The sequence below is a fragment of the Garra rufa genome, chromosome 20, assembly GCF_049309525.1.
Source record: "Garra rufa chromosome 20, GarRuf1.0, whole genome shotgun sequence".
Taxonomy (NCBI): Eukaryota; Metazoa; Chordata; class Actinopteri; order Cypriniformes; family Cyprinidae; genus Garra; species Garra rufa.
The window spans coordinates 22,175,173-22,202,672 of NC_133380.1; the positions used below are offsets into that span (position 1 = coordinate 22,175,173).

Below are 27,500 nucleotides of genomic sequence, written 5' to 3' on the forward strand. Positions count from 1 at the left end.
GGATTAAGTCTCCTGGCACCTCTAAGGAACCTCACGACCAGTGGGTGCTTACCCAGGGATGTTCCATCCACTGCATCATGATACGCTGCGATAGCAGCAACGTAGACTTTGAGAGTCGAAGGGGACAGCCTGCGCTCCAACTTCTCTTGCAGGAAGGAAAGCACTACTGCAATCGTGCATCTCTGTGGGTCCTCAGCTCGAGAGGAGCACCAGTCAACGAACAGACCCCACCTCAGAGCGTAAGCCTGCCTCGTAGAGGGGGCTCGGGACTGAATGATGGTGTTTCTCACGGCCTGGGGAAGGCCGGCGAGGTCTGACGCATCCCGTCCAAGAGCCAAACATGAAGGTTCCACAGGTCGGGGCGCGGGTGCCAAATCGTGCCCATCCCCTGAGAAAGAAGGTCTTTCCTCAAGGGGATTTTCCAGGGAGGGGCTGCCGCGAGGGAAATGAGTTCTGGAAACCAGGTCCGGGTGGGCCAATATGGCGCGACCAGCAAGACCTTCTCCTCGTCCTCCCGGATCTTGCACTGATGGCCTCCGTCTGTTTTTGGACTGTCGAGAATTGCTGGGCGACAGTGTCGCCGAATAGGCCGCTCTGGGAGATGGGGGCGTCGAGAAAGCGAGCTTTGTCGGAATCCGCCATCTGAGCCAGATTGAGCCACAGGTGTCGCTCCTGGACCACGGCCGTGGACATCACCTGACCAAGAGACCGCGCCGTGACCTTCGTCGCTCAAAGGGCGAAGTCGGTGGCGGCGCGGAGTTCCTGCATCATTTCTTGATCAGGACCACCCTCGTCCAGCTGTTTTAGCGCCTGCGCCTGGTAGACCTGTAAGGTGGCCATGGCGTGGAGGGCAGAGGCAGCCTGTCCAGCAGCGCGGTAGACGCGGCCCGCAAGGGCGGACGAGCGCTCGCACGCTCTGGAGGGTAGATGCGGCCGGTCCCGCCAGGTGGCGGTGCCCCGCGGGCATAGGTGCACCGCGATAGCGCGTTCCACCTGGGGGAGCGACTCGTATCCCCGGGCTGCCCCGCCATCGAGGGTGGCGAGGGAGGCGAGGGAGGAGGAGCTGGGGCGGAGGCGCGAGGAAAAAGGCGCCCGCCGTGTTTTGATCAGCTCCTCATGCACCTCCAGAAAGAATGAAACGGGGGGAGGGCGCGGCGGAACCGCAGGCCTAGAGGGATCGGCAGGAGGTAAGTCAGACACCTCGAGGCCGATCCCCCTGGCGGCACGGAGGAGCATAGCCGACAGCTCAGCGTCCATGTCAGACGGGGCAGCAACCGCAGGAGGGCGCTGGCCCGGCGAGATGTCCGCCTCACCATCGGACTCACCCCCTGACGCAGTGACAGACATCTCTTCCTCCGGTGGAGCGCCAAAGGAGATGCTCGGCCCGGATACCGGGGAAGCATACTGCTCTGGCCACTCAACGGGGCCACGCTGGGTGCAGACGGCTGCGGGGCTTTGGAAGCCGGCGGCGCGTTCTGCACAGTAACCTGTAAACCCCCCCCCGTTGCCTCTCCACGGCGGCCGAAAAGCATTGCCGGCTTAACGACGGGCCGCGGGGCGCAGGGGGGAGCCGTCTCGCAAAAGAGCGGCGGTTCTTCAGCGTGATGTCCACTGTCCCCCTCAATTGATTGACACTGGAGTCATGTCTCTATCTTCCTGCTGTAAAAAGTTATTACAAAAAGAACATTAAATTTGGACATGCAATTCCCTTTTCAAGTAAAATTCCCTTTTGCAATTCCCTTTTAAATTGTAAGGTTGTGAAAAATGTCCACTGTCCCCTTCTATTGATTGACACTGGAGTCATGTCTCTATGATCCTGCTGACAAAAAGTTATTACAAAATGAAGGTTCATTTTGGACATGCAATTCCTTTTTCTAGCAGTAGGGGTAAAATGGAAGGTTGTGAAAAATGCCCAATGTCCCCCTCTATTGATTCACACTGGTCTCATGTCTCTATCTTCTTGTTGTAAAAAGTTATTATAAAAAAAGCTTTAATTTTGGATGTGCAATTCCCTTTTATACCAGTAGGGGTAAATTGGAAGGTTGTGAAAAATGTCCACTCTCCCCTTCTATTGATTGACACTGGTCTCATGTCTCTATCTTCCTGCTGTAAAAAGTTATTACAAAAAGAATGTTAATTTTGGACATGCAATTCCCTTTTCTACCAGTAGGGGTAAATTGGAAGGTTGTGAAAAATGTCCACTGTCCCCTTCTATTGATAGAGACATGTGACCAGTGTCAATCTTCCTGCTGTAAAAAGTTATTACAAAAAGAAAGTTAATTTTGGACATGCAATTCCCTTTTCTACCAGTAGGGGTAAATTGGAAGGTTGTGAAAAATGCCCACTGTCCCCCTCTATTGATTAACCCTGGTCTCATGTCTGTATCTTCCTGCTGTAAAAAGTTATTACAAAAAGAAGGTTAATTTTGGACGTGCAATTCCCTTTTCTACCAGTAGGGGTAAAATGGAAGGTTGTGAAAAATGCCCACTGTCCCCCTCTATTGATTGACACTGGTCTCATGTCTCTATCTTCCTGTTGTAAAAAGTTATTACAAAATGAATGTTAATTTTGGACGTGCAATTCCCTTTTCTAGCAGTAGGGGTAAAATGGAAGGTTGTGAAAAATGTCCACTGTCCAATTCTATTGATTAACCCTGATCTAATGTCTCTATCTTCCTGCTGTAAAAAGTTATTACAAAAAGGATGTTAATTTTGGATGTGCAATTCCCTTTTCTACCAGTAGGGGTAAATTGGAAGGTTGTGAAAAATGTCCACTGTCCCCTTCTATTGATTGACACTGGAGTCATGTCTCTATGATCCTGCTGACAAAAGTTATTACAAAATGAAGGTTCATTTTGGACATGCAATTCCTTTTTCTAGCAGTAGGGGTAAAATGGAAGGTTGTGAAAAATGCCCACTGTCCCCCTCTATTGATTCACACTCGTCTCATGTCTCTATCTTCTTGTTGTAAAAAGTTATTATAAAAAAAAAGCTTTAATTTTGGATGTGCAATTCCCTTTTCTACCAGTAGGGGTAAATTGGAAGGTTGTGAAAAATGTCCACTCTCCCCTTCTATTGATTGACATTGGTCTCATGTCTCTATCTTCCTGCTGACAAAAGTTATTACAAAATGAAGGTTCATTTTGGACATGCAATTCCTTTTTCTAGCAGTAGGGGTAAATTGGAAGGATGTGAAAAATGTCCACTGTCCACCTCTATTGATTAACCCTAGTCTCATGTCTCTATCGTCCTGCTGTAAAAAGTTATTACAAAAAGGAGGTTAATTTTGGACATTCAATTCCTTTTACTCCCAGTGGAGGTAAAATGAAAGGTTGTGAAATATGGCCACTGTCCCTCTCTATTGACTGACCTTGGTCTCATGTCTCTTTCCTCCTGCTAAAAAAAGTAATAACAAAATGAATGTTAATTTTGGACGTGCAATTCCCTTTTCTAGCAGTAGGGGTAAAATGGAAGGTTGTGAAAAATGTCCACTGTCCAATTCTATTGATTAACCCTGATCTAATGTCTCTATCTTCCTGCTGTAAAAAGTTATTACAAAAAGAAGGTTAATTTTGGACATGCAATTCCCTTTTCTAACAGTAGGGGTAAATTGGAAGGTTTTGAAAAATGTCCACTGTCCCCCTCTATTGATTGACACTGGTCACATGTCTCAATGATCCTGCGGACAAAAGTTATTACAAAATTAAGATTAATTTTGGAAATGCAATTATCTTTTCTACCAGTGGGGGTAAATTGGAAAGACGTGAAAAATGTCCACTGTCCCCCTCTATTGATTGACACTGGTCTCATGTCTCTATCTTCCTGTTGTAAAAAGTTATTACAAAAAGAAGGTTAATTTTGGACATGTAATTCCCTTTTCTACCAGTGGGGGTAAATTGGAAGGTTGTGAAATATGGCCACTGTCCCCCTCTATTGATTGACACTGGTCTCATGTCTCTATGATCCTGCTGATGAAAGTTATTTGAAAAAGAATGTTAATTTTGGACATGCAATTCCCTAATCAGCCAGTAGGGGTACTGGCTGTCTCCTGTCCCCTTCTATTGATTGACCTTGGTCTCATGTCTATAGGCCCTTTAACCCTTTCATGCATGAATTATGGAAAACATTATCTAAATTATTTTATTTTAATTTTAACATGACGCTAAAATTGAATTCCATTTTCATAAAATTCAGTTTCATTAAAAAATGATTTACCTGTCCACGTATGTGGAAACCATGCAACAAAGGAGTAAAATGGGACATAAAGCCACAGCTGACAATACATATATATATATATATATATATACACACACACACACACATATATATATATATATATATATATATATATACATACACACACACACACACACACACACACACACACATACACATATATATATATATATACATACACACACACACACACATATATATATATATATATATTAGGGCTGTCACATGATTAATTGTGATTAATCACATCCAAAATGTGACATGTATAATGGCATGTTATGCTATTTATATCAGTTCAGTTATTACAAACATAAAAATTACAATATAATAACAATAAAACACATTGTAGGAACAATAACAATAGTTACATATGTGCAGAAACCTGTTAGCAATATAGGCAAATCATAAAAAAATAGCTGATTGTATGAACTTATTATACTTTCAACCTTATCTTACTTACACTGTCCTCTGGATATTCTAAATTATTCTGTACTGACTCCTTGACCTGTGCTGTACATGTTTGGCAGGCAAAATGTAAATTTGTCTCCATATGTATGTGTAAAGTTGCCATTTAATGATATAATAATTCATTTTAAATGGTTATTTATGTTGATATATTTGTTATTTTACAATATAATACAATTTATAGCATCTGTACCATGCATGAAAGGCTTTACAAATAAGCTATCACAAAAACAACGCTCACTGAGCTACAGCAAAAAAAAAAAAAAACGAAGAAAACTTGCACTTTCCCCACGGTCCCTTACTGAACGCTCCGCTGAGAGCGAGCTCTCCCGGCTTAATGCACATTGCGACGGCTTGTGCGGGGCAGTGCGCATTATACAGAGCGAAAATACTGAAAATGAAGGCTGTGAAACATGATCAGCTATGCCCTTTTGGCTGTCACACCGTTTAGACTTTTTTAGGGCAAGTCGTTTTAAAGTTATTGGTGTTTATCGCTGAATGTGTCACGAATATCAAAAACAAAACCAATTTAACCCCGGTCGAGAAATGATGCTGAAAATGTAGCTTTGATCACATGAATAAATTACATTTTAAAATATATTCAAATAAAAAGCAGTTATTTTAAATAGTAAAAGTATTTCACAATACTGTATTTTGGATTAAATAAACGCAGGCATGGTGAGCAGAGATTTCTTACGGTCCAAAAACGTTTGACTGGGAGAATATAAAAGCTATTCCCCATTTTACTCACTTTCAAAACGATTTAAGAATATTAAATCTTTATCCACCTCTTATAACAAAAAAAGCTACCAAAACTTTCAAAGTATATGTATTTTAATGTAATTTTTCCATGTTTTCCCATAACCTTTTTTTTCTGTAATTTTATCTAATCTACCATAGATTTGTTTGTGTTCTGACTCTGTTGTAACTGTTCTGACCGACTTTCAGTGAACATGATTCGACTCAAAACTAAACATAGCAATTTACTTATGAGTTTGTTTGTTTGTTTGTTTTGTAATTAGTTTTATTATATTTTATTTTATTACTGTTACTTAAGCTACTGAAGTTTATTTTGTACAGCATGTAGTTCCGCCATTTACACTTGACGATCCGCTGTCGTCGCTTGCTTCACACACTTGTCGTTTCTGATGAGAGTGGGAACTTTAACAAGCACTTCTCTTTTACAAGAAGATCATTTTATCGTCGACTAGATTTAACCGAATTAATGCCAGGGTGGTTTGACAGCAAATGTAGTTAGCTTACAACTTTCGACGGTTATTTTAACATCTTAATGAGATGTTTACAATGTAGCGTCAGATAGTTTTTGGTGAAGGGGGGCGAGGTTTGTTTCAGCTCCAACATAAACATCTGAAAATGTTGACAAGAATCAACACGAACTGCTGAGGAGTCGCAACAAGATAGCGTTTCCTGGGCTTCAGGTAAGTTTAATATTGTACTTTTAACTGTAAGCAACTTTACCTGTAGCGGTCTTTATCGAATGCAGTCTAGGTAGGCAGCTGACTAGGTTTTGAAACACAGCCGCTCTCTCTTTATTTGTACTTGATGAGTCGCTTCCTATACCTTCCTATGACATAACCTGTATGTCTGACTCTTTCGAGGAATGAAATATTCTGAGATTGCCACTACCTATTGTCTGAGATGACCTGACCTAATGTTTTTAAAAAATGGCAGGAATAGCATGGTATCAGAAAAAGGTGAGCCTTACTATATTTGTCTAACAGTAGGCTAAATGCAAATTGCGATTAGAAAGGGATTGACAGATCTCTCATGATCTTGTGTCAAAGATTGGAGCCTATGATCAGCAGATTTGGGAGAAGTCACTGGAACAGACTGAGCTCAAGGTAATGTAGAATAGTTGAAGTTTGTGTTTGCAACACAGATGTGGTTTTTAACATTGTGTAAAGTGTATGCAGTCAGACTTGTGCAACTCTGTTCCGTATAAACAGGGCTTTGGAAGCAAACCTAAAAAGACTGGCCATATCAAACCAGACCTCATTGATGTTGACCTAGTGAGAGGTGAGTTAACTTTCAAGTTTACCATCTAAATCTGTTTTAGGGTGTCAGATCAGATCGTATACTTAGAGCGAAACAAACGTTGTGCATGTGTGTTTTACAGTTTATAACCAGATAATATTATGTAATTAAACTATGTAATGGTGCCTAAATCTAACTAACTTATTAAACGAACATGTATTGTATAAGTATAATTTGGTAACATTTTACAACAGGGGTGAGCCCTACAGAGTTTTAATTTAACCATATTTAAATGCACCTGATCCAGCTAATCAAGTCTTTCAGGCTTAATTGAAAACTACATGGTATGTGTGTTGGAACTAAACTCTGCAGGGCTTTTACCAGCCCTCCAGGAACTTGACTCAAAGTTTGACAGCTGGGCTTAACAATAATGAGATTGCAGTTACGTCGTGATTTGGTCAGTTACCCGGATGCGCGGCTATATTGGAGATACTTGGATGTAAACAACAGCATGGATTGCACGGTTAATGTACTACTGAATGCGTTGTTCTGCTACTTTATCCTGTTCAAACCACTGAAAAAAACGCGTGGAAGCTGCTAAATCATATGGAGAAGGACTTAGTAAGCAGGAAAGGGAGCAATATTTTGACAAACTAGAGTTAATGGTAAAGATACGATCAAATCATCATCATGATAATATTTAAAACAGTTGAATACATTTTTAAGGATTCTTTGATGAATAGAAAAATCCAAAGATCAGCGTTTATCTGAGAAATTATAGAAATTAATACTTTTATTTAGCAAGGATGCTTTAAATTGATCAAAAGTTATAATAAAGACATTCATATTGTTACAGAAGATTTCTAGTTTAGATAAATGCTGTTCTTCTGAACTTTTTATTCATCAAAGAAACCTGAAAAAATTCTACACAGCTGTTTTCAACATTGATATTGTATATTGTATGAAGTATTGTATCAATAAAAATTCAGCTTTGAAATCACAGGAATAAATGACATTTTAAAATATATTCAAATAGAAAACAGTTACTTTAAATAGTCAAAATATTTCAAAATTTTACAGTTTGTGCTGTACGTTGGATCAAATAAATGCATGCTTGGTAAGCAGAGGAGACTTCTTTAAAAACATTGAAAATCAAAAAAACATTTGACTAGTTAGAGTCTGGGGTCACTAAGACTTTTTTTTAAAGAAATGAATACATTAATTTTAATTTACAGTAAAATTGCAGTACTGTTCAAAAGTCTGGGGTCATTAAGACTTTTTAAAGAAAATAATACATTGATTCAGCAAATATGCTGTTCTTTTCTTCTTTCAATTCATCAAATAATCATGAAAAAAAGTTGTCAAATGTTATTCCCACAGTTATTTTATTCTTTTAGTCAGTTATTTTAAAATGTAAATTTTCATAATATTACTGTTTTTACTGTATTTATATTTAAAAAGGTCACTGTATAGGCTAAAGGGTTAGTTCACCCAAAAATGAAAATGTTGTCATTAATTACTCACCCTCATGTTGTTCCGAACGGAGCACAAATTGAGATATTTTCGATGAACTCAGAGCACTTTCTGACCCTGCATAGACTGCAGTGCAACAATTACGTTCAAGACCCAGAAAAATAGTAAGGACATTGTTAAAATAGTCATAAATTTAAGGTTGATACACTGATGTCCCATGGACTATTTTAACAATGTTAAACTTACAACCTTTCTGAGCCTTGAACATGTCAGTTGTGTTGCTGTCCAAGCAGGGTCAGAAATCAAAAATATCTTAATTTGTGTTGCAAAGATGAACGAATGTCTTACAACGACATGAGAACGAGTAATTGATGACAGAATTTTTATTTTTGAGTGACCTATCTCTTTAAGGCAACTTACAGCTCTTTTGAAAAATTGAAATAGTTTCTTTACAACCATGCAGGTTCTACATTTAGCAAGGCCAAACCAGAGAGCCCATGGACCGCTCTGACTCGTAAAGGCTTGGTCAGGGTCCTCTTCTTTCCTTTCTTCTTTCAGTGGTGGATCCAGGTTACTTCTAAAAGCATTTCCACCCTCATCCTGGTTTTGTACTTTCTTCAAGGTATGCAGTTTTTCTTTTTTCCAACAAAGCACATCCGTGTGAACAAATTATGCATTCAGGTTTTTTAGCATAGTTTCGTTGATCATTCTTTGAATATTTCAGATTTTGTTGAGAGATAGGTTTTAGTGATAATACTTTTGAAAACCTTCTATGTCATTTGGAAATGATTGAGAAGTTTTGGTGTGGGGTGGATGATGAGCTGATGGATTTGTGTTCATTGCAGTGGCAGGAGCTGTGTTGTATTTTGAGGTACCAGCAGCCTGTGCCACTGAGGTTGTGGGTCCATTGTGTCTTATGCTGTTGCTGGGTACAGTACACTGCCAAATAGTATCCACAGAAACCTCCAGAAGCCCGGACAACAGCCCTGTCCCCAGTCGGACAGCCAGCCCTGTTCGCAGGAAAAGGTTAAGCTACTGCTGTGTCAGATTTGTGAGAGACAGACTAATCTCAGAGCCATAAAGAACCAAGTGTTTTCTTCCCTCTTATCAAATGGCCAATACATCTAATGTTCTGCAAGGCTTGCAGTTTAATCAGTAGTGCCAGTGTTCAGCTAACAAGGTTTTCAGCAACAAATAAATAATGAGAAGGAAATATCTAGCTTAAAGCATGTGCCAAATTCTTAGAAATGTACTCATTGCATTAACGTTGGTGTCATGTTTTTTGTTTTTTTTGGAAAAATGTATACAATTTGTTTGTATACTACTAACTAAATTTAAACTTAAAATGTTGTGGTGTCAATAAGTAAAAAGTAATGTTTTCTTACTCTTTGAGTATGTGTGTAAACTAAAATATTATATAAAACGGTTTATATAAAAAATGTTGTTTTAAATATATTTCTAAATATTTTTCAAGGTAACACTTTTGAATTCCTAATGAATACATACATATGTTTTTATGTATATTTTTTTTGTTGTTTGTTTAGGTGATTTTTTTTCATGACTACATGAGTTTAGGTTGGCAAGTAAAGGTTTTTTAATCTTAACCCCTTAACTGTCGCCCCCCATTTTTTAAAATAGGAATGAAAGTGCATTATCCAAACTTTAATTGTTGTAATTCATGAACTCTTTGGAATACAGATCTAAGGTTGGTCTCTTTTTAAAGAAGACAATCAGCAGATTTTTGCAGATGTGGAATTTTCTCAAAAAAATAAAGTGTCAACAAATTATAGAAGTTTAAATTTACTGTAAATAAAATGCACTGTACAATTTTTATTATATTTTATATAAAATACATATTTTACATAACAGGTTTTATCCTAAATTTGATATCAAATTGAAGCCTCACATCTAAATAAGTTATGTTCCAAATTTGAAGTTGATATGAAAAAAATTAAGCTTCCTGTGAAAGTTTGTTAAGGGCGTTATACCACAAACAGCCACCGGGTGCCATTGAAATGCCATATATATTTTTTATGCAATTTTCTGTCACAAAAGTCTAAATTTGTCTGAAAATTGTCATTCTATCACAAAATAACCACCAAATATGACATCCTGAGACTCAGACCTTTCCAATGATATATTTTTTGTCAAGATTGTAAAAAGTTGTGATTCTAAAAGACCGTAATGCATTTTGTAATATGACACCACTAAGGGGGAGGAGACCGCCAAATGATTTTAAAGTACAGTTTCCATGGTAAGGCAATATCCGATTTCAAAATGGTTTTCACAGGATGATTCTTGAGCTTCTAAGCTTTCAAATGATATATAATTTATGATGGTTACTAAAAGATTTGATAGAGAAAAAGGACAACGGAAAAAAGAGTGCCAAGCGTCCCACAGGTGGGACGGTGACAGTTATACAGTGAAATTGTTGTTAACAAAAAATTACAAAGATTATGCTAAAATGAAATTTAAAATATTCTTGTAATAGAAGCGTTGTATTCAAGTCATCTATAAATTACATGTTGATGTATTTTTTAATTAATTGATCAAAACAAAAAATCTAAACCTCATTGGCACCAAATTGAATCCATTATATTAGTTTTATATATTATTAATAACAATAATATTAACAAATGTTATGTATTAACTGCTGTTCAGAAGGGATCAGTAAGATATGTAATCTGTGTTTATTTGATTAAAAATCCAGAAAAAAATTTAATATTGTGAAATATTATTGCAATTTAAAAAAGTGGTTTTCTATTTTAATATACTTTAAAATAGAATTTATTCCTGTGATACAAATCTGAATTTTCAGCATCATTACGACAGTCTTCAGTGTCAAATGATCTTTCAGAAATCATTCTAATATGCTGATTTTTTTTATCAATGTTGAAAGTTGCGCTGTTTTATATTTTCTTTTGGAACCTGTGATACTTTTTTCAGGATTCTTTAATGAATAAAACATTAAAAAGAACAGCATTGATTTAAAATAGAAATCTTTTGCAATATACACTACTGTTCAAAGTTTGGGGTCTGTACATTTTTTCTTTCTTTGAAAGAAATAAATACAATACAAAGAAATAAATACATATCCTTATTCAGCAAGGATGTGTTAAATTGATAAAAAGTGATTTATAATAAATTATTTTGGCGTTTATTTATAGACAGAGGAAGAGTCGAATATCTAAGAGGTCTGAGGATGAGAGCAGCAGAGGAGTGGGGATAATAGAACTCAACACCTGGCAACCTGAAGACAACCACCGACTCCACAGATCAGAGAAAAGACTGGTAAAACACTTTCCTTAGAAATGTGTTTTTTGAAGTGTCAAGAACATGCATGGTTGTGTTGATCTAGATTCTTTGGGCTTTGCAGAACTCTCCGAGGAGGCCTCAGTATGGGGCTTCTGAAGATCTCTCCAGTGAGGAAGAACCAGATGAAGCAGAGCTGCAAAGAGAAAGACTCTTTTCATCAGCACCTCCCAAATATGCCCGAGCGCTCAGGAATAGACTTCACAATGTCCCCAAGAAAAATCTGCCACCCCAGATGCAGGTGAGTACCTATGTAAATCCAAAGTAGATGTCTGTGAAAGAGTCCAGGGTATTTATTACAATTGCGTGAACACATACAGGGAGACGGTAATGGCAAGCCAACAGAAGCCCCGGCGCTGCCACGTGAAATTGAGCTTCTGCGGCCCTCAGAGGGCTCACGTCCAGCCTCTGACACAGATGATATGTTATGGGAGGAGCTTCTACACGATCCTGACTCCGCCTCCACAGGAAGCAGTGAAAGTGGAGAGGAGGAGCCTCACAGTCATAACCACTCCCTCCCTCTGCCCAACATCACTCTAACTAGTGATGAGGATGAAGCCTTACCGCAGGTGGGTTACAGTTTTGAGGTAATAAGTTTAATGTTAGTTTTCACAACTCGCTTGAAGGAATAGTTGACCCAAAAATGAAAATTTCATGAAAATTTTACTCACCCTTAGGCCATCCAAGATGTAGCTGAGTTTGGTCATCAGAACAGATTTGGAGAAATATAACATTACATCACTTGCTCACCAGTGGATCTTCTGCATTGAATGGGTGCCGTCAGAATGACAGTTCAAACAGCTGATTAAAAACATCACAATAATCCACAAGTAGTCCACAGGACTCAGTCCATCATGTAATGTCTTGTGAAGCAAATATCTTTGATTTTAAATGAAATAAATTAGTGCTGTCAAGTCGATTAATCGCGATTAATCACATTCAAAGTAAAAGATTATCATATATTATCATATATTGCGTTTACATACATATATTGTGTTTACATAGCTGGAAGCAAGGGTTTGAAGTAAAAAAAAAAAATCATGATGAATTTATTTTAGTGCTGTCAAATCGATTAATCGCATCCGAAATTAGATATGTGACCCTGGACCACAAAACCAGTCATGAGTAGCATGAGTATATTTGTAGAAATAGCCAAAAATACATTGTATGGGTCAAAATGGTAGATTTCTCATAGCATATTAAGTAAACATCATGTTCTACTAAGATTTTTTGTAAATTTTCTGCCATAAATATATCAAAACTTAATTTTTGATTAGTAATATGCATTGCTAAGAGCTTCATTTTCAAAAGGTGAATTTTTTTTTTATTTATTTTTTTTTTATTTATTATTTACACACTTTGATTCCAGACTTTCAGATAGTTGTATCTTGGCCAAATATTGTCCTAACAAACCATACATCAATGTAAAGCTTATTTATTCAGGTTTCATGTGATGTATAAATCTCAGTTTGAAAAATTGACCCTTATGTTAACACACATTTTTATTTTGGATGTGATTAATCACGATTAATCGATTTGAAACCGCTAAAATAAATGAATCATAATTTAACTTCAAGCCCTTGCTTCCAGCTAGTTTTCTATCCATAATATTGTTTATTCTAATGAAAAATTAGTTTTGTCTGAATCAGGATAGAAATATGCACAATTTAGTAATTTGGTATTTTGTTATTTTAGCAGGAAGTTTAAAGTTAAAACATCTTAATGATTAATTTGTTTTGTACAAACACAAAGCTTTTTGCTTTACAAGAGTTTAATTGATGGACCGAGTCGTGTGGATAACATGCAGATCATTGTGATTTTATGAGCTGTTTGGACTCTCATTATGACGGCACCCATTCACTGCAGAGGATCTATTGGTGAGAAAATTATGTAATGCTAAATTTCTCCAAACCAGTTGTGATGAAGAAACCCATCTACATTTTGGAAGGCCTGATAGTGAGTACATTTAAATTTTTGGGTGAACTCTGGGTTAAAGTCTTTTTTAACCCCTAGTAAAGGCAATTTTAACTCCCCCAGTACAAATTAAGATTGCATTGTTAATTCAAGCAGAACTTGATTGTTGTATAGACAGGCAACCAGGGCTGTCAAACGAGTAATCGTGATTAATCGCATGCAAAATAACAATCGTTTGACAGCCTTACAAGCAACCAATCACAAACTAAGCCCATTTAAAGATGATATCCATTTAAGTATTAATGTGCTTTGCACAGTTTGTACAGATGCTTTCAAGGTCTGTGTTTAAAAAAAGAAAAAGATTATAAACCGCAACAGCAGATGCATTATTTAATTTCCATGGTGTCATTTCCATAGATCGATAAGCACTTATAACAAGTTGTGGGCTCTTTGCATGTTGTGCTCAATTGATCTGTTATTTTAGGAAACGTATTGAACTTGACACACAGTCACGAGGGGTCTGCAGGGCTTCTCTCTGTGGTATAATTTCCTTTTTATGATTTATTTTTCTGCATGTTGGTCTGACCTGACGGTTTTGAATATTAGTAAACAGTTAAAAAAGGTTATGTCGCAATACTTTTAATTTAAAGTTTAAAGTGTGACACTGGCCTTAATCTCTTTCCTGTGGTTAACAGAATCCCCAAAACATCATAAAAGGACTTTATCTATGCACTATGGATGACACACATGATTTCTTTCTCCCTTTAGCACCAGTTTTCATGGCTGCAGGCTTGTCACCCCTCGAAAGATCGCGTCAGTGCCATAATCTGGGAGCAAGGAGAGTGTAAGAAAGCTGACATGTCCGTGCTGGAGATCAGTGGTATCATTCTCACACGAGTAAAGTCCTTCTTTCTCTGCCCTGTTTGCCTCTACATTAGTGGTTTAAATTGCTTAAAAAGAAGAAGAGAACTGTTGACTTCCTCTTTAAATACAAACTATATTCAAATTCAGTAAACTCCTCTGTAAGCATTTGAACACTGACTGTTTTGGAGTTTTGCATTGGTATTTGCCTTCGAGATATTTCTAACTGACCAGAAAGTAACAGGTCAGGTATGCTGAAGGATTTCTGTTTTTCAGGTCAAGATGGTCGAACAAGGGATGGGTTATTTGATCTTCGGCAGTCTGGTCACTGCCACACTGGCTCTGCTGCCCTTCTGCTTCAGACTGGCACAGAAACTAGATGTTGCCAATCTCAACTCAGTTTCCCTTGAGGAACTGCCCGCGGTGGTCATCGGGCCACCTTGTGCCTCGTCATGTGCGTTCTTCATCGTCACCGCATTGGAAAGAGTTTTTCTCTCTGGACTCTTCTTCTTTATGATGTGTGTGGCTGAGAGAACTTATAAACAGGTGAATAATGAAAATGCCTTGGGTTTATATTAAATGCATTATTAATGTTTGTTTGTTGCCACCTTTATGCTAAAACATTAGTTTCATGTTGTATAATTTAAAGGGATGGTTCGCCTAAAAATTAAGATTCTGTCATTATTTACTCACCCTCATGTCGTTGCAAACCATAAGACCTTCATTCAGCTTTGTAACACAAATAAAGATATTTTTTAAGAAATTCAAGAGTTTTCTGACCCTGAATGGATGGGGTCACAACAGGGTCAAAAAGCTCTCGGATTTCATCAGAAATATCTTAATTTGTGTTCTGACGGCAAGTGTCTTATGGGTTTGGAATGACACGAGGGTGAGTAATTAATGACAGAATTTTTTTGCGGTGAACTATGCCTTTAACCGTATTTATATTGTGAACTAACATGCATTTGTTAATGTTACCAATTTGTTTTATCGTAAAGTGTTGTTGAGATCTCAATGCCACAAAATCTTTCTAAAGCTACACAGGATTTTTAGTTCTCAACAATTGTGATTTCATCTACAGCGCCTTTTATTTGCAAAACTCTTCAGTCATCTTACATCTGCACGCAAAGCCAAAAAATCTGAGATTCCTCACTTTCGGCTGAAGAAAGTGCAAAATATCAAGATGTGGCTTTCACTTCGATCATTCCTAAAGGTAGGGATGCACTATATATATATATATATATATATATATATATATATATATATTTTTGGCTTATATTAGTGGTTATTTTTATACCATTGAAGTCAAAAGTTTACATACACCTTGCAGAATCTGCCAATGTTAACCATAAAAAAACATGTCATTTTTTATTTAGTACTGACCTGATTAAGATATTGCACATAAAAATGTTTACATATAGTCCACAAGAGAAAATAATTGAATTTTTAAAAAATTACTCAAAAGTTAAAAAAAATGACTCAAAATGTTCAAAAGTTTATACACACTTGATTCTTAATACTGTGTTACCTGAATGACCAACATCTGTGTTTTTTTTTTTTGTTTGTTTGTTTAATGATAGTTGTTCATGAGTCCCTTTTTAAACTGCCCGCTGTTCTTCAGAAAAAGTCCTTCAGGTCACACAAATACTTTAGTTTTTCAGCATTTTTGTGTATTTTAACCCTTTCTAACAATGACTGTATGATTTTGAGATCCATCTTCTCACACTGAGGACAACTGAGGGACTCATATGCAACTATTACAGAAGGTTTAAACACTTACTGATGCTCCAGAAGAAAAAAAAACAATGCATTAAGAGCCAGGGGTGTAAACTTTTGAAACAGAATGTGTACATATTTTGCCTAAATTTCAGTTTTTTTATGTAGTACTGCCCTTCAGACGCTACAGAAGATACTTTACATGTTTCCCAGAAGACAAAATAAGTTACATTTACCCTGATCTTCAAATTCAAAAAAAATTTTCACCCCCTGGCTCTTTATGCATAATTTTCCTTCTGAAGCATCAGTGAGTGTTTGAACGTTCTGTAATAGTTGCATATGAGTCCCTCAGTTGTCCTCAGTGTGAAAAGTTGGATCTCAAAATCATACAGTCATTATTGGAAAGGGTTCAAATACACAAAAATGCTGAAAAACCAAAGATTTTGTGGAATCTGAAAGATTTTTCTGAAGAACAGCAGACAGTTGAACAGTTCAGGACAAACAAGTGACTCATGAACAACTATCACTACCACAAAAAAAAAAAAACACAGCTGTGGATAATGCAGGTAACAACCCAGCATTAAGAATCAAGTGTATGTAAACGTTTGAACAGGGTCATTTTTATAAATTCAACTATTATTTTCTCTTGTGGACTATATGTAAACATCTTTTATGTTAAGTATCTTATTCAGGTCAGTACTACATAAAAAATAACATGCATTTGTATGATCCCCCTTATATTTTGGTAAAATAATTACCATTTTGCAGATTCTGCAATGTGTATGTAAAGTTTTGACTTCAACTGTATATTGACTGATATTTAATTCTGCATGCTAATTTCTTCTATTTTTAGATCTAGATTACCTTTGCAGTCATATAATGCTTACATAGTTAATCTATTAATATTTGTAGTACCTTTCAAAATTGTACAGTTTTTATACTGTATATAAATAATGTTTCAATTTCTAAATTCACTTTGTAGCATTTTAAATGGTTACATTTTCATTTACAGTTTTTATAAAAATGCATTTAGACAAAAGTATAGAATTCTAACCATAACGTTTTTTGCATGTTTAATTTCACCCTTGAGACATTTTACCAAAGCTTTTTGGTTGCTTGTACATGTTAATCCAACTTGTTTAACCAGTCTGTTTAAGCACAAATTACAGTAAATGAGTGGGGTTTTTTTCTGGCAGTGACATTTGTATAGTTCTGTTTAAAGATACATGTACCTAGTTGACATTATATGAAGACCGCAATTTAATAATTTCTTTGTTCTGTTTAACAGAGACGAGGCCCTCAGCGATCCGTCGATGTCATTGTATCATCGATTTTCCTGCTGGCTTTGTCTATTTCCTTCATCATCTGCGCCCAGGTCAGCTATTGTTCCATCATACAATGTTGGACAATGACACACCCTTTAGACATATCTTTTCAAGGTTGGCCTTCAAAAAAAATCTAATCCTATTTATATATATACTGCACCTTCAATGTCATTGTTCTAAAAGATAGAAACACCCACTATTTCTATAATCCCGCCCTACAAAGACACTCCATTGACATTAAATGTGCCATTTATAAATTATAATTTACATCACCTTAATTAATTCTTTAGTTTTATCTAGTGCTTATATTCTTTGTTGCAACTTTAGGTTTAATTGTGAAACTTTTCATATATATAGAGCACTGTGTCACTGTTAGGCTGTCTCAATGTGCGTGACACAATCAATAAAGTCATATGTGCCATGAAGTCATCTTTAGAGAAGTGAAACCAATTATTTCTATTTGGTTAAGTAAAGTATCATATTAGTTCACGGTTTGAAGATGTGACTTTCTAATAGAGCGAAGGAAACTGATATTGTGTTTCAGCTTTTGCACAGTCATCACACATTTCTGGACTCTGAGACCAACTGGGAGCTGATGGTCTGGTGTGCTGCTCTAATGGTTTTCCTCCTACGCCTCGCTACCCTCGGAGCTGAGACCAACCGAAAGTATAGCAACGCTTCTGTGCTTCTGACTGAACAGGTAAGATAAAAATCTCAGCCGCACAGAACAAAGAGGCAGTATTATTCAGAAACAAGTGAACCATTCACATGTGCACACTATGCAGGCACAAATGAAGGCCGTCAGCGTAGCTTACAGCTGAGTTTTGTGTTTGCCGTTACAATTTCTGCTGACACTTCACAATAAGGTCCCTTTAGTTTACGTTTGTGAATGTACTGACTCATTAACATTAACAATGAGCAATACATTTGTTACAGTAGTTGTTAATGTTAGTTAATAAATTAATACAGCTATTCAGTAGTTAGGTTATGTATATGTATATGTATTTATCTCACAGTTCTGACGTTTTTCACAGTTCTGAGTTTATATCCCACAGTTCTGATTTTCCTCAGATATAAACTTAGAATTGCAAGATATAAAAGCAGAATTGCAAAAAAGTCTGAATTGTAAGATACACATGCAGAATTATATGATAAACTCAAAAATAAAAAGTCACAATAACCTTTTTTACATTTCATTTTGTGGTGGGGAAAAAAACTCAAAATTCCAGAATTCACTTTTTTTCCCTCTTAATTTATCTCAAAATTATGAGAAACAAAGTGTGAACTATGAGATAAAAAGTCACAATTACCTTCAAATTTTTTATTCTGTGGTGGAAACAACAACAACAAAAAAAACAGAATTGTGAGTGGTAACTAAAAATTCCGGAATTCTGTTGGGTTTTTGTTGTTGTTATTGTTTTTTCCCCACACTTTTCTTCGAATCACGAGAAACAAAGTGTGCATTATGAAATTAAAAGTCCCAATTACCTTTTTATTTCATGGTGGAAACAAAAAACAACCGAATTGTGAGATGTAAAGTCAAAATTACAGAATTCAGTTGTTGTTTTTTTACTATTTTCTTAGAATTGCTAGAAACACAGTGTGAATTATGAGATAAAAAGTTGCAATTACCTTTTTTATTTTTTATTCTGTGGCTGAAACAAATGTATACTCAAAATTCCACAATTCTATTTATTTAGTTATTTATTTTTACCCCAAACTTTTCTCAGAATTGTGAAAAACAAAGTGTGAATTATGAGATAAAAAGTCCCAGCTTCCCTTTTTAATTTTTTATTCCGTGGGGAAACAAAAATAACATAATTGTGAGATATAAACATCCACAATCCTATTTTTTCCCCCAACTTTGTAAACTCAAAATTCCATATTTTTTCCTTCTAAAATTTTCTCAGAAAACAAAGTGTGAATCATGAGATAAAAAGTCGCAATTACCTTTTTCATTTTTTTTTTTCCGTGGCGGAAATGGGGAAAAAATCTGAATTGTGAGATGTAAACTCAAAATTACAGAATTCTGTTGAGGTTTTTTCACATTTTTCGCTGGATTACGAAAAACAAAGTGTGAATTATGAGAAAAAATTGCAGTTACCTTTTTTAATTCCATAGCGAAAACCAACTTCCATAGATTTTAGCTCAGTTCTATTATATTAAAGGTTGTATCAGCGATTTCTAGCCTGAAAAATAAAGTGTCAAATTCAGCTGACCTTTCTTCACGATCCGCTCGCTGCCTGCCTCATAAATTGTCTGTGAAAAAAACGCTTCTCTGGTCAGCCTAGGGTCCGAGATATGCCAAAAAAACAATCGGCACTACCAACCTTTCCACAGATAAACAAACAGTGTTCCAACCAATCAGCGTCAGGGGTTTGGTGTTGTGGACTTTCGCTCCGCCTCCCTCACATCCCTGCACCAGTAGGAAAGTCCACAACACCAAACCCCTGACGCTGATTGGTTGGAACACTGTTTGTTTATCTGTGGAAAGGTTGGTAGTGCCGATTGTTTTTTTTGGCATATCTCGGACCCTAGGCTGACCAGAGAGACGCGGTTTTTTCACAGACAATTTATGGGGCAGGCAGCGAGCGGATCGTGAAGAAAGGTCAGCTGAAATTGACACTTTATGTTTTAGGCTAGAAATCGCTGATACAACCTTTAACAGACCAACAATCATGTATTATTAAATGAAATGACATTTACATTAATTAAGATTAACAAATGTTTTATAAGCATTTTTCATTGTTAGTTTATGATAACTGGTGTAGGTAACTAATGTTAGCAGATGGAGACTTACTGTAAAGTGTCATCTATTTTTCTTTCAGATAAACTTGTATCTTAAGATGGAGAAGAAACCCAACAAAAAGGATCAGCTGAACATAGTGAACAATGTGCTGAGACTGGCCACAAAATTACTTAAAGTAAGAACATCGAATATTACCATTCATTGGAAAAAAATAAAACGTGCTGTGCTTGCATTGAAAATCATTTGCTACTTTCAGGAACTGGACACTCCATTTCGTCTGCTAGGTCTGACGGTGAACCCGCTGATCTACAATATCACGAGAGTGGTCATCCTGTCAGCTGTCTCAGCTGTCGTCAGCGATTTACTAGGGTTCAACATCCGAGTGAGTGGAATATTTGCACTCTAAGTACAGTGGTTATCTCCACCTGTATCCTGGGCCTGTTTTATTGTCCCGCCGAAATGCAGATGTCTGAAGTTAGATCTGATGATCTGTGTTTTTATGACTCTAAAGTCATAACTGCTTTTGTACTTCTACCTGTTATCAGCATAGAGAGTTGCTCATTCTTTGTAGTATATAACTTTTATCATCCAGCAGGGTGACAAGCAATCTTGAACCAACAATATCTATCATATGTTTTCTTTTAACAGCTCTGGAAGATCAAACCTTGATGTGATGCCTTTACACTGCCAGCGTCTTAACACTGAGGCCAGAGAGACTCTTAAATGTGCTTGTGCACAACTTACCGGATGACCAAGTTATCTTTTAAAAACTGTGCGAATCTACTGACCAAACATATGTGATTTTTATTTTCTCCATTCCCTGTGCCTTCGGCTAGTCCGAGCAAACCTGTGTTCTGCTCAACTTTGTTGCTGAGCTCTCCTCATATTTGAATTGTAGAGCCGTAAAGCACACCCAGACTGCAGTGGGTTTTATTAATGCACTTGCTTACTGTAACTACTTAACAGCTTGCTGTTATATTCCAACCAGTGACCGCTGTTTCCCATAAATGTATCCTCTGCAAGTGTATTATCTAGTCTGGAAGCAACCACTTAAAAAAGAACCACTATGTGCCTTGTGAATAATTGCATATAACAGTACTTTTAGATAAGCTATTTATGAAAACATGGATTTGACAACTGCTGAATGGGTAGTGAAATGAAAGTGTTGAGTTTTTAGAAAAGGGTACTGAAAAACTTGCACACTGAAGCTCTTGGAGGAGCACTTTCTACTGGCCTTGTATTAAAATAAACAAAACTTTCTCTAAGAAATTTAATCCTCAATCAATCCTTAACCAAATATTTAAGTTTGGGGTGGGAGAGTTTTCACATCATTTTAATATGTGAATGTAATGTTACTCAAAAATCGTATTTATTAGGGGCCAAGCACTGAAAGTAGAACTGCTTGCAGGAACGTTATGAAGTTTTGCACACAGGTAAATGACTGAATGTCTCAATATTAACCATAGCAAATTTGAAATCTTTAAATCTCTCTAGCGCCACCAATAGGCCAAATTTTCACTCATATTTCTGCTAATGATTTTGGAACTATGTTGCCAAAGATATTAAAATTTGACAAATTTGAAAATTTGTCACCAAAAATCATAAGAATTATCTTGTTAGATTCAGAGCGCCATACCAAAACAAATTATACCCAATTTTTTTGAATTCTGTAGTAAAATGCTGTATTTTCTAAATGCTTTTAATGTATTGTTATGAATCTTATGGAATTGTTTGCGAGAAAATTATGAAATTTGGCACACAGATAGAGGACAGTCACAATATTAACCATAGTAAATTTAGAGTCTCTAACTCAAACGCTCTAGCGTGACCAATATGCCAAATTTGCACTCCTGTTTTTGCACTCATATATGACTTTGACCCACTGGTTTAAAAGATACAGAAATTTGACAAATTTGAAAATTTGACGCCAAAAATCATATAAGTCATCTCAAAAGATTCGGAGCAACATACCGAATCAAGTGATACCCAATTTTCCTGTGTCAGCCATTTTGAGCACGGACCATTTCGGATTTGGTAGTAATATGCTGTATTTTTTCAGATGCTTTAACATATTGTTATGAATCTTAAAGAATCGCTTGGGAGACAGTTACGAAATTTGGCACACAGACAGAGGACAGTCTCAATATTAACTATAGCAAATTTGGAGTCTCTAACTCAAACACCCTAGAACCACCAATAGGCCAAATTTCCACTCATATTTCTGCTAATAACTTTGAGCTACTGGTCAAAAGATATAGAAATTTTACAAATTTGAATATTTGACACCAAATATCATATGAGTAATCTCAATAGATTCGGAGCAACATACCGAATCAAATGATACCCAGTTTTCCTATGTCAGCCATTTTGAGTGTGGACCATTTCGGATTTGGTAGTAATATGCTGTATTTTTAAATGCTTTTACATATTGTTATGAATCTTAAAGAATCACTTGGGAGAGTGTTATGAAATTTGGCACACAGACAGAGGACAGTCTCAATATTAACTTTAGCAAATTTGGAGTCTCTATTTCAAACGCTGTAGAACCACCAATAGGCCAAATTTCCACTCATATTTCTGCTAATAACTTGAACTACTGGTCGAAAGATATAAAAATTTGACAAATTTGAAAATTTGAGACCAAATATCATGTGAGTAATCTCAATAGATTCGAAGCAACAAACCGAATCAAATGATACCCAGTTTTCCTATGTCAGCCATTTTGAGTGTGGACCATTTCAGATTTGGTAGTAATATGCTGTATTTTTCAAATACTTGTTATGAATCGTAAAGAATCGCTTGGGAGACAGTTACGAAATTTGGCACACAGACAGAGGACAGTCTCAATATTAACAATAGCAAATTTGGAGTCTGTAGAACGACCTATAGGCCAATTTTCCACTCATATTTCTGCTAATAACTTGACCTACTGGTCAAAAGATATAGAAATTTGACATTGTTTGAACAGTTTCGCAAAAAATCATCAGAGAGATCTTGTTAGATTTGGAGCCGCATACCAAATCAAATGAGAACCACTTTTTCCTATGTGAGCTATTATGAGCATGGGGCATTGCGAATTTTGTAACGTATAACGTATTATGAATCTTATAGAATCATTTCCGAGAAGGTTTTGAAGTTGTCACAGACAGAGGACAGTTTTATCATTAACCACAGCAAATGTGCAGTCTCAATCTCTAGCGGCACCAACAGGCCAAATTTGTAATTAATGATTCTGCTAATAACTTTAACCTACTGCCCCAAAGATATCAAAATTTGACAAATTTGAAAATCATAAGAGTGAAAGTTATGAAATTTGGCACACACATAGATAACAGTCTCAATATTAACCAAAGCAAATTTGGATTCTGTAACTCAAATGCTTATAATAAATTTGACCCACTGGTCCAAAGATATAAAAATTAAAATTCCACAAATCTGAAATTTTGCCACCAAAAATCATACGAGTGATCCTGTTAGATTCAGAGTGGCATACCAAATCAATTGATACCCAGTTCCTATGTCAGCCACTTTAAGTGTGGATTATCTCAAATTTTGTAGTAAAATGCTATATTTTTCAAATGCTTTAACATATTGTAATGAATCTTATAGAATCGCTTGCAAGAAAGTTATGGAATTTGGCACACTGTTAGAGGACAGTCTCAATATACCATAGTAAATTTAACTCAAATGCTCTAGTATCACCAATCCGCCAAATTTGCTCTCATATTTCTGCTAATAACTTGACCTACAGGTCAAAACATATAGAAAATTTTGACTTTTTTTGTATTTTCTGAACAGTTTGACCAAAAATTATGAGAGTGTTCTCGTTAGATTCGGAGCAGTGATACCCAATGAGTCCTCCAATGAGAATTTCGAATTTTGAAGTAAAATGTTGTATTTTTCAAACGTTTTAAAGGAACACTCCACTTTTTTTTGTTAATATGCTCATTCTCCAACTCCCCTCGAGTTAATAAGTTGAGTTTTACCATGTTGAAATCCATTTATAAAATCCATGTAATAGTCAAGGAAGTTTGTTGACGTAATATGTATGCAGCAGGCGCAGTAATATCACGCAGCACCTGAAATTAGTTCCCAGCTAGGTTAGCATTTCCACATGTGCTGCATGATATTACTCCGCCTGCTTCGGCCATGTTACGGCAGCAAACTTCATTGACTATTACGCCGGAATGGGAGTGTTCCTAATCTTATCGGCCAAGAAAATCGCATCTTTACAATTTCCGCCGGTTTTAGTACACGATATAACTACAGAAGAGTCAAATTTTAAATAGGACAAAAATGGAAACTCGTTGGTCATTTTTGAACGCGATTTTGATTGCTATTGGTCTAATAGGATTCAATAATCTATGCTAAGCTATGCTAAAAGTGATATCGCCAGAACAGGAGAACGGCTGAATGGATTTCAAAACTGTAAAACTCAACTTATTAACTCGGGGGGAGCTGGAGAATGAGCCTATTTCCAAAAAACGGTGGAGTGTTTCTTTAACGTATTGTTATGAATCTTATAGAATTGCTTTCAAGAAAGTTCTGAAATTTGGAACACCAATTAACAGAGGACAGTCTCATTATTAACCACAGCAAATTTGTCTCTAACTCAAACTCTCTATCACCACCAACAGGCTGTATTTGAACTCATGTTTCTGCTAATAACTTTTGAACCGTAAGGTCTAAAAGCAAAAAAAAAAATTTTTTTGTCAGATTCTATGGCTCATACAGTTGAATGCAAATAAAAATGTTAATTTCTATGGTCAAGATTTTTCAGTTTTGAATATTCCGAAATATCTACTTTTTTAATCTCGACCTAGAGAATTTGTCCAATTTTCACCAAAATTGGCTCAGATCATCTTTACAGCATTCTGGCAAAAAGTTATCAAAAGCTTTCTGATATACCAAACCATTTTTGTAAAGCACGCTAGCGATTTGATGAGGTTTGTGCAAAAAAAAAAAAAAAAGGACATAAGGCTGTATCTCTTTAACTCTTTAGCAGATTCTGACCAAACTTGGTATTTGTTATACCAAGCATGACCTGAGGGGACATGAATAGTGTTGGTGCAGTGCCACCTACTGGTCAAAAGATATAAAGATTTGAAATTATTGATTATATTTTTAGTTTGACCAAAAATCATAATACCAAATAAAATGATACCCAATTTTCCTATGTCAGCCATTTTGAGCATGGACCATTTCAAATTTTGTAGTAAAATGCTGTTTTTTTAACACTTTAATATATTGTTATGAATCTTATAGAATCACTTGTGAGAAAGTTAGGAAATTTGGCACACAGATAGAGGACATTAACCTCATTAACCACAGCAAATTTGGAGTCTCTAACTCAAATTTGCACTCACATTTCTGTTAAATGGTCTCAATTTAGAATTTTCCAAAAAATCTAATATCACCACCATCTACTGGTCAAAAAATTATGTAAAATATTGACATTACTGGTTATAACTTTTGACCAGTTTGGCCAAAAATCATCAGCATGCCAACTCTGCTCCTGGATATTGTAAAGTTTAGCTTTAACCCTAATCCAACACAACTGGACCATTTAATCGATGTGCTCAGGGCTTCTTCATTACAGACAAGTGTGTTGATGCAGGGTCTGCAGGAAGGTACCTCCTCTCCAGGAGCAGGGTTGGAGAACTGAGTAACTACACTGTGTGCATAATTATTAGGCACGTTGATATTGTGGTCATATTTTTTTTCCAAGCACATTTGACCAATTCCAAACCTCATCAATCTTAATAACTACTATTCATTTTGTATTTAATAATTTTTAAGTGATATATAATTGTCCATGAAGGCTGGAAGTGAAAAACTCTTTATATTCAGGTGTGCAGAATTATTAAGCACATTTTCTTTTACAGATAAAATGAGCCAAAAAAGAGATTTACCTCAGACTGAAAAGTCAAAAACTACTAAATGCCCATGAGAAGGATGCAATACTAATGCAATACTGGAATTTGCAAAGTTAAGGCATGACCACCAGACCGAAAAATGCTTGTTGCATCTACATTGTCAGAAAAAACAGGTGGAGGAGAAAAGATGCATGTTAATTGCAAAAAAAGTAAGAATTAATGTTAAGAATTAGATATGAAACCATCAGGAACCCTTTAGTCTCCAGCGCCACCGTTTTCCAGAACTGCAACCTACCTTGAGTCTCCAGAAGTGCAATGTGTCAGGTTCTCAGAGACTTTGCTTGTGCAAAAAATCCTAAAAAAATGACCCTCAATTAATAAGAATAACATTCTGATGTGTTGTGAAATACATGGAGACTGTTTTTTCATAGGCTTTATAGACAGATGAGTTGAGAGTGGCTCTTGAAGGACCAGCTCCACATCCTCTTGTAGCACTCTTTCAAAAATATATTTTCCAGAATCTGGCAGTAAGTTTTAAGAGTTCATTTTGGTCCATCTCTGCAAGACAGACATTTCAGGATAGGAGATGGACTAAAACTGAAGTCCCAAAACTTACTGCCAGATTCTGGAGGATAAACTCGAAAGAGTGCTACAAGAGGATGTGGAGCTGGTCCTTCAAGAGCCACTCTCAACTCATTTGTCTATAAAGCCTATAAAAAAACAGTCTCCATGTATTTCACAACACTTCAGAATGTTATCCTTATTAATTGAGGGTCATTTTTTAGGATTTTTTGCACAAGCAAAGTCTCTGAGAACCTGACACATTGCACTTCTGGAGACTCAAGGTAGGTTGCAGTTCTGGAAAACGGTGGCGCTGAAGACTAAACGGTTCCTGATGGTTTCATATCTAATTCTTAACATTAATTCTTACTTTTTTTTGCAATTAACATGCATCTTTTCTCCTCCACCTGTTTTTTCTGACAATGCAGACGTAGTCTCGCGTAGCCAGACCTTCAGACTTCAGACCTCCGTGGGCGTGACGTCTGAGGCTGAGACTAATGCAGACGCAACAAGCGTTTTTCTGTCCGGTGGTCATGCCTTAACTTTGCAAATTCCAGTATTGCATTAGTATTGTATCCTTCTCATGGGCATTTAACAGTTTTTGACTTTTCCATACCTGCAAACTAGTCGCTTTTCGGCGACAATCGCCGTTTTCATTGTCAATTGGGTCATTCACGTGAATCGTGTAGAACCGGAGAGTTTTTTTAGGGAGGGAGGGGGGGGGGTGGTCTTCTTGCGTTAGTTGACATCTGGGCCGATCGGGAATCTCAACTGAGCTCGCGCCTGTCAAGAGAGGGAGGTGGGGGTGGGCTTGCGTGCCATGTAGGCCATTATTGGACAATTCTTATAAATGACATTTTTCCTGGACCAATCTCAGCGCTTGCTTCAGTATCTTGAAACACACTGCCATCTGTGTTCGCGCCTGTCAAGAGACACCTGACCTAATGTGGAAACTCTGATGGAAATTTAAATGACCGTATGCACGGAGCGTTCTTTAGGACTTCTGCATAAAGATAAG

The 27,500-nt window shown here is 36.7% G+C and overlaps 1 protein-coding gene across 1 annotated transcript; it reads left to right on the plus strand.

The window, feature by feature from the left end:
• The first annotated feature begins 5,837 nt into the window (after positions 1–5,837).
• Positions 5,838–21,314, plus strand: phtf1 (putative homeodomain transcription factor 1). Its single transcript, XM_073825656.1, has 17 exons — positions 5,838–6,139; positions 6,320–6,415; positions 6,506–6,562; positions 6,668–6,737; positions 8,632–8,790; positions 9,014–9,194; positions 11,336–11,459; positions 11,545–11,721; positions 11,801–12,049; positions 14,163–14,291; positions 14,532–14,801; positions 15,337–15,468; positions 17,260–17,346; positions 17,841–17,996; positions 20,125–20,220; positions 20,302–20,427; positions 20,694–21,314. Exons 2-17 carry the CDS (start codon positions 6,386–6,388, stop codon positions 20,712–20,714), a joined length of 2,064 nt encoding a protein of 687 aa, XP_073681757.1. The 5' UTR covers positions 5,838–6,139; positions 6,320–6,385; the 3' UTR covers positions 20,715–21,314.
• The last annotated feature ends 6,186 nt before the right edge of the window (positions 21,315–27,500 follow it).

Excerpts from the sequence above, each read along its gene's own strand:
- phtf1 (XM_073825656.1), top strand. The coding sequence starts at position 6,386 with ATGGCAGGAATAGCATGGTATCAGAAAAAG. Across the intron at positions 12,050-14,162 it reads AGGATGAAGCCTTACCGCAG|CACCAGTTTTCATGGCTGCA; the intron begins GTGGGTTACAGT and ends TTCTCCCTTTAG. Across the intron at positions 15,469-17,259 it reads CACTTCGATCATTCCTAAAG|AGACGAGGCCCTCAGCGATC; the intron begins GTAGGGATGCAC and ends TCTGTTTAACAG.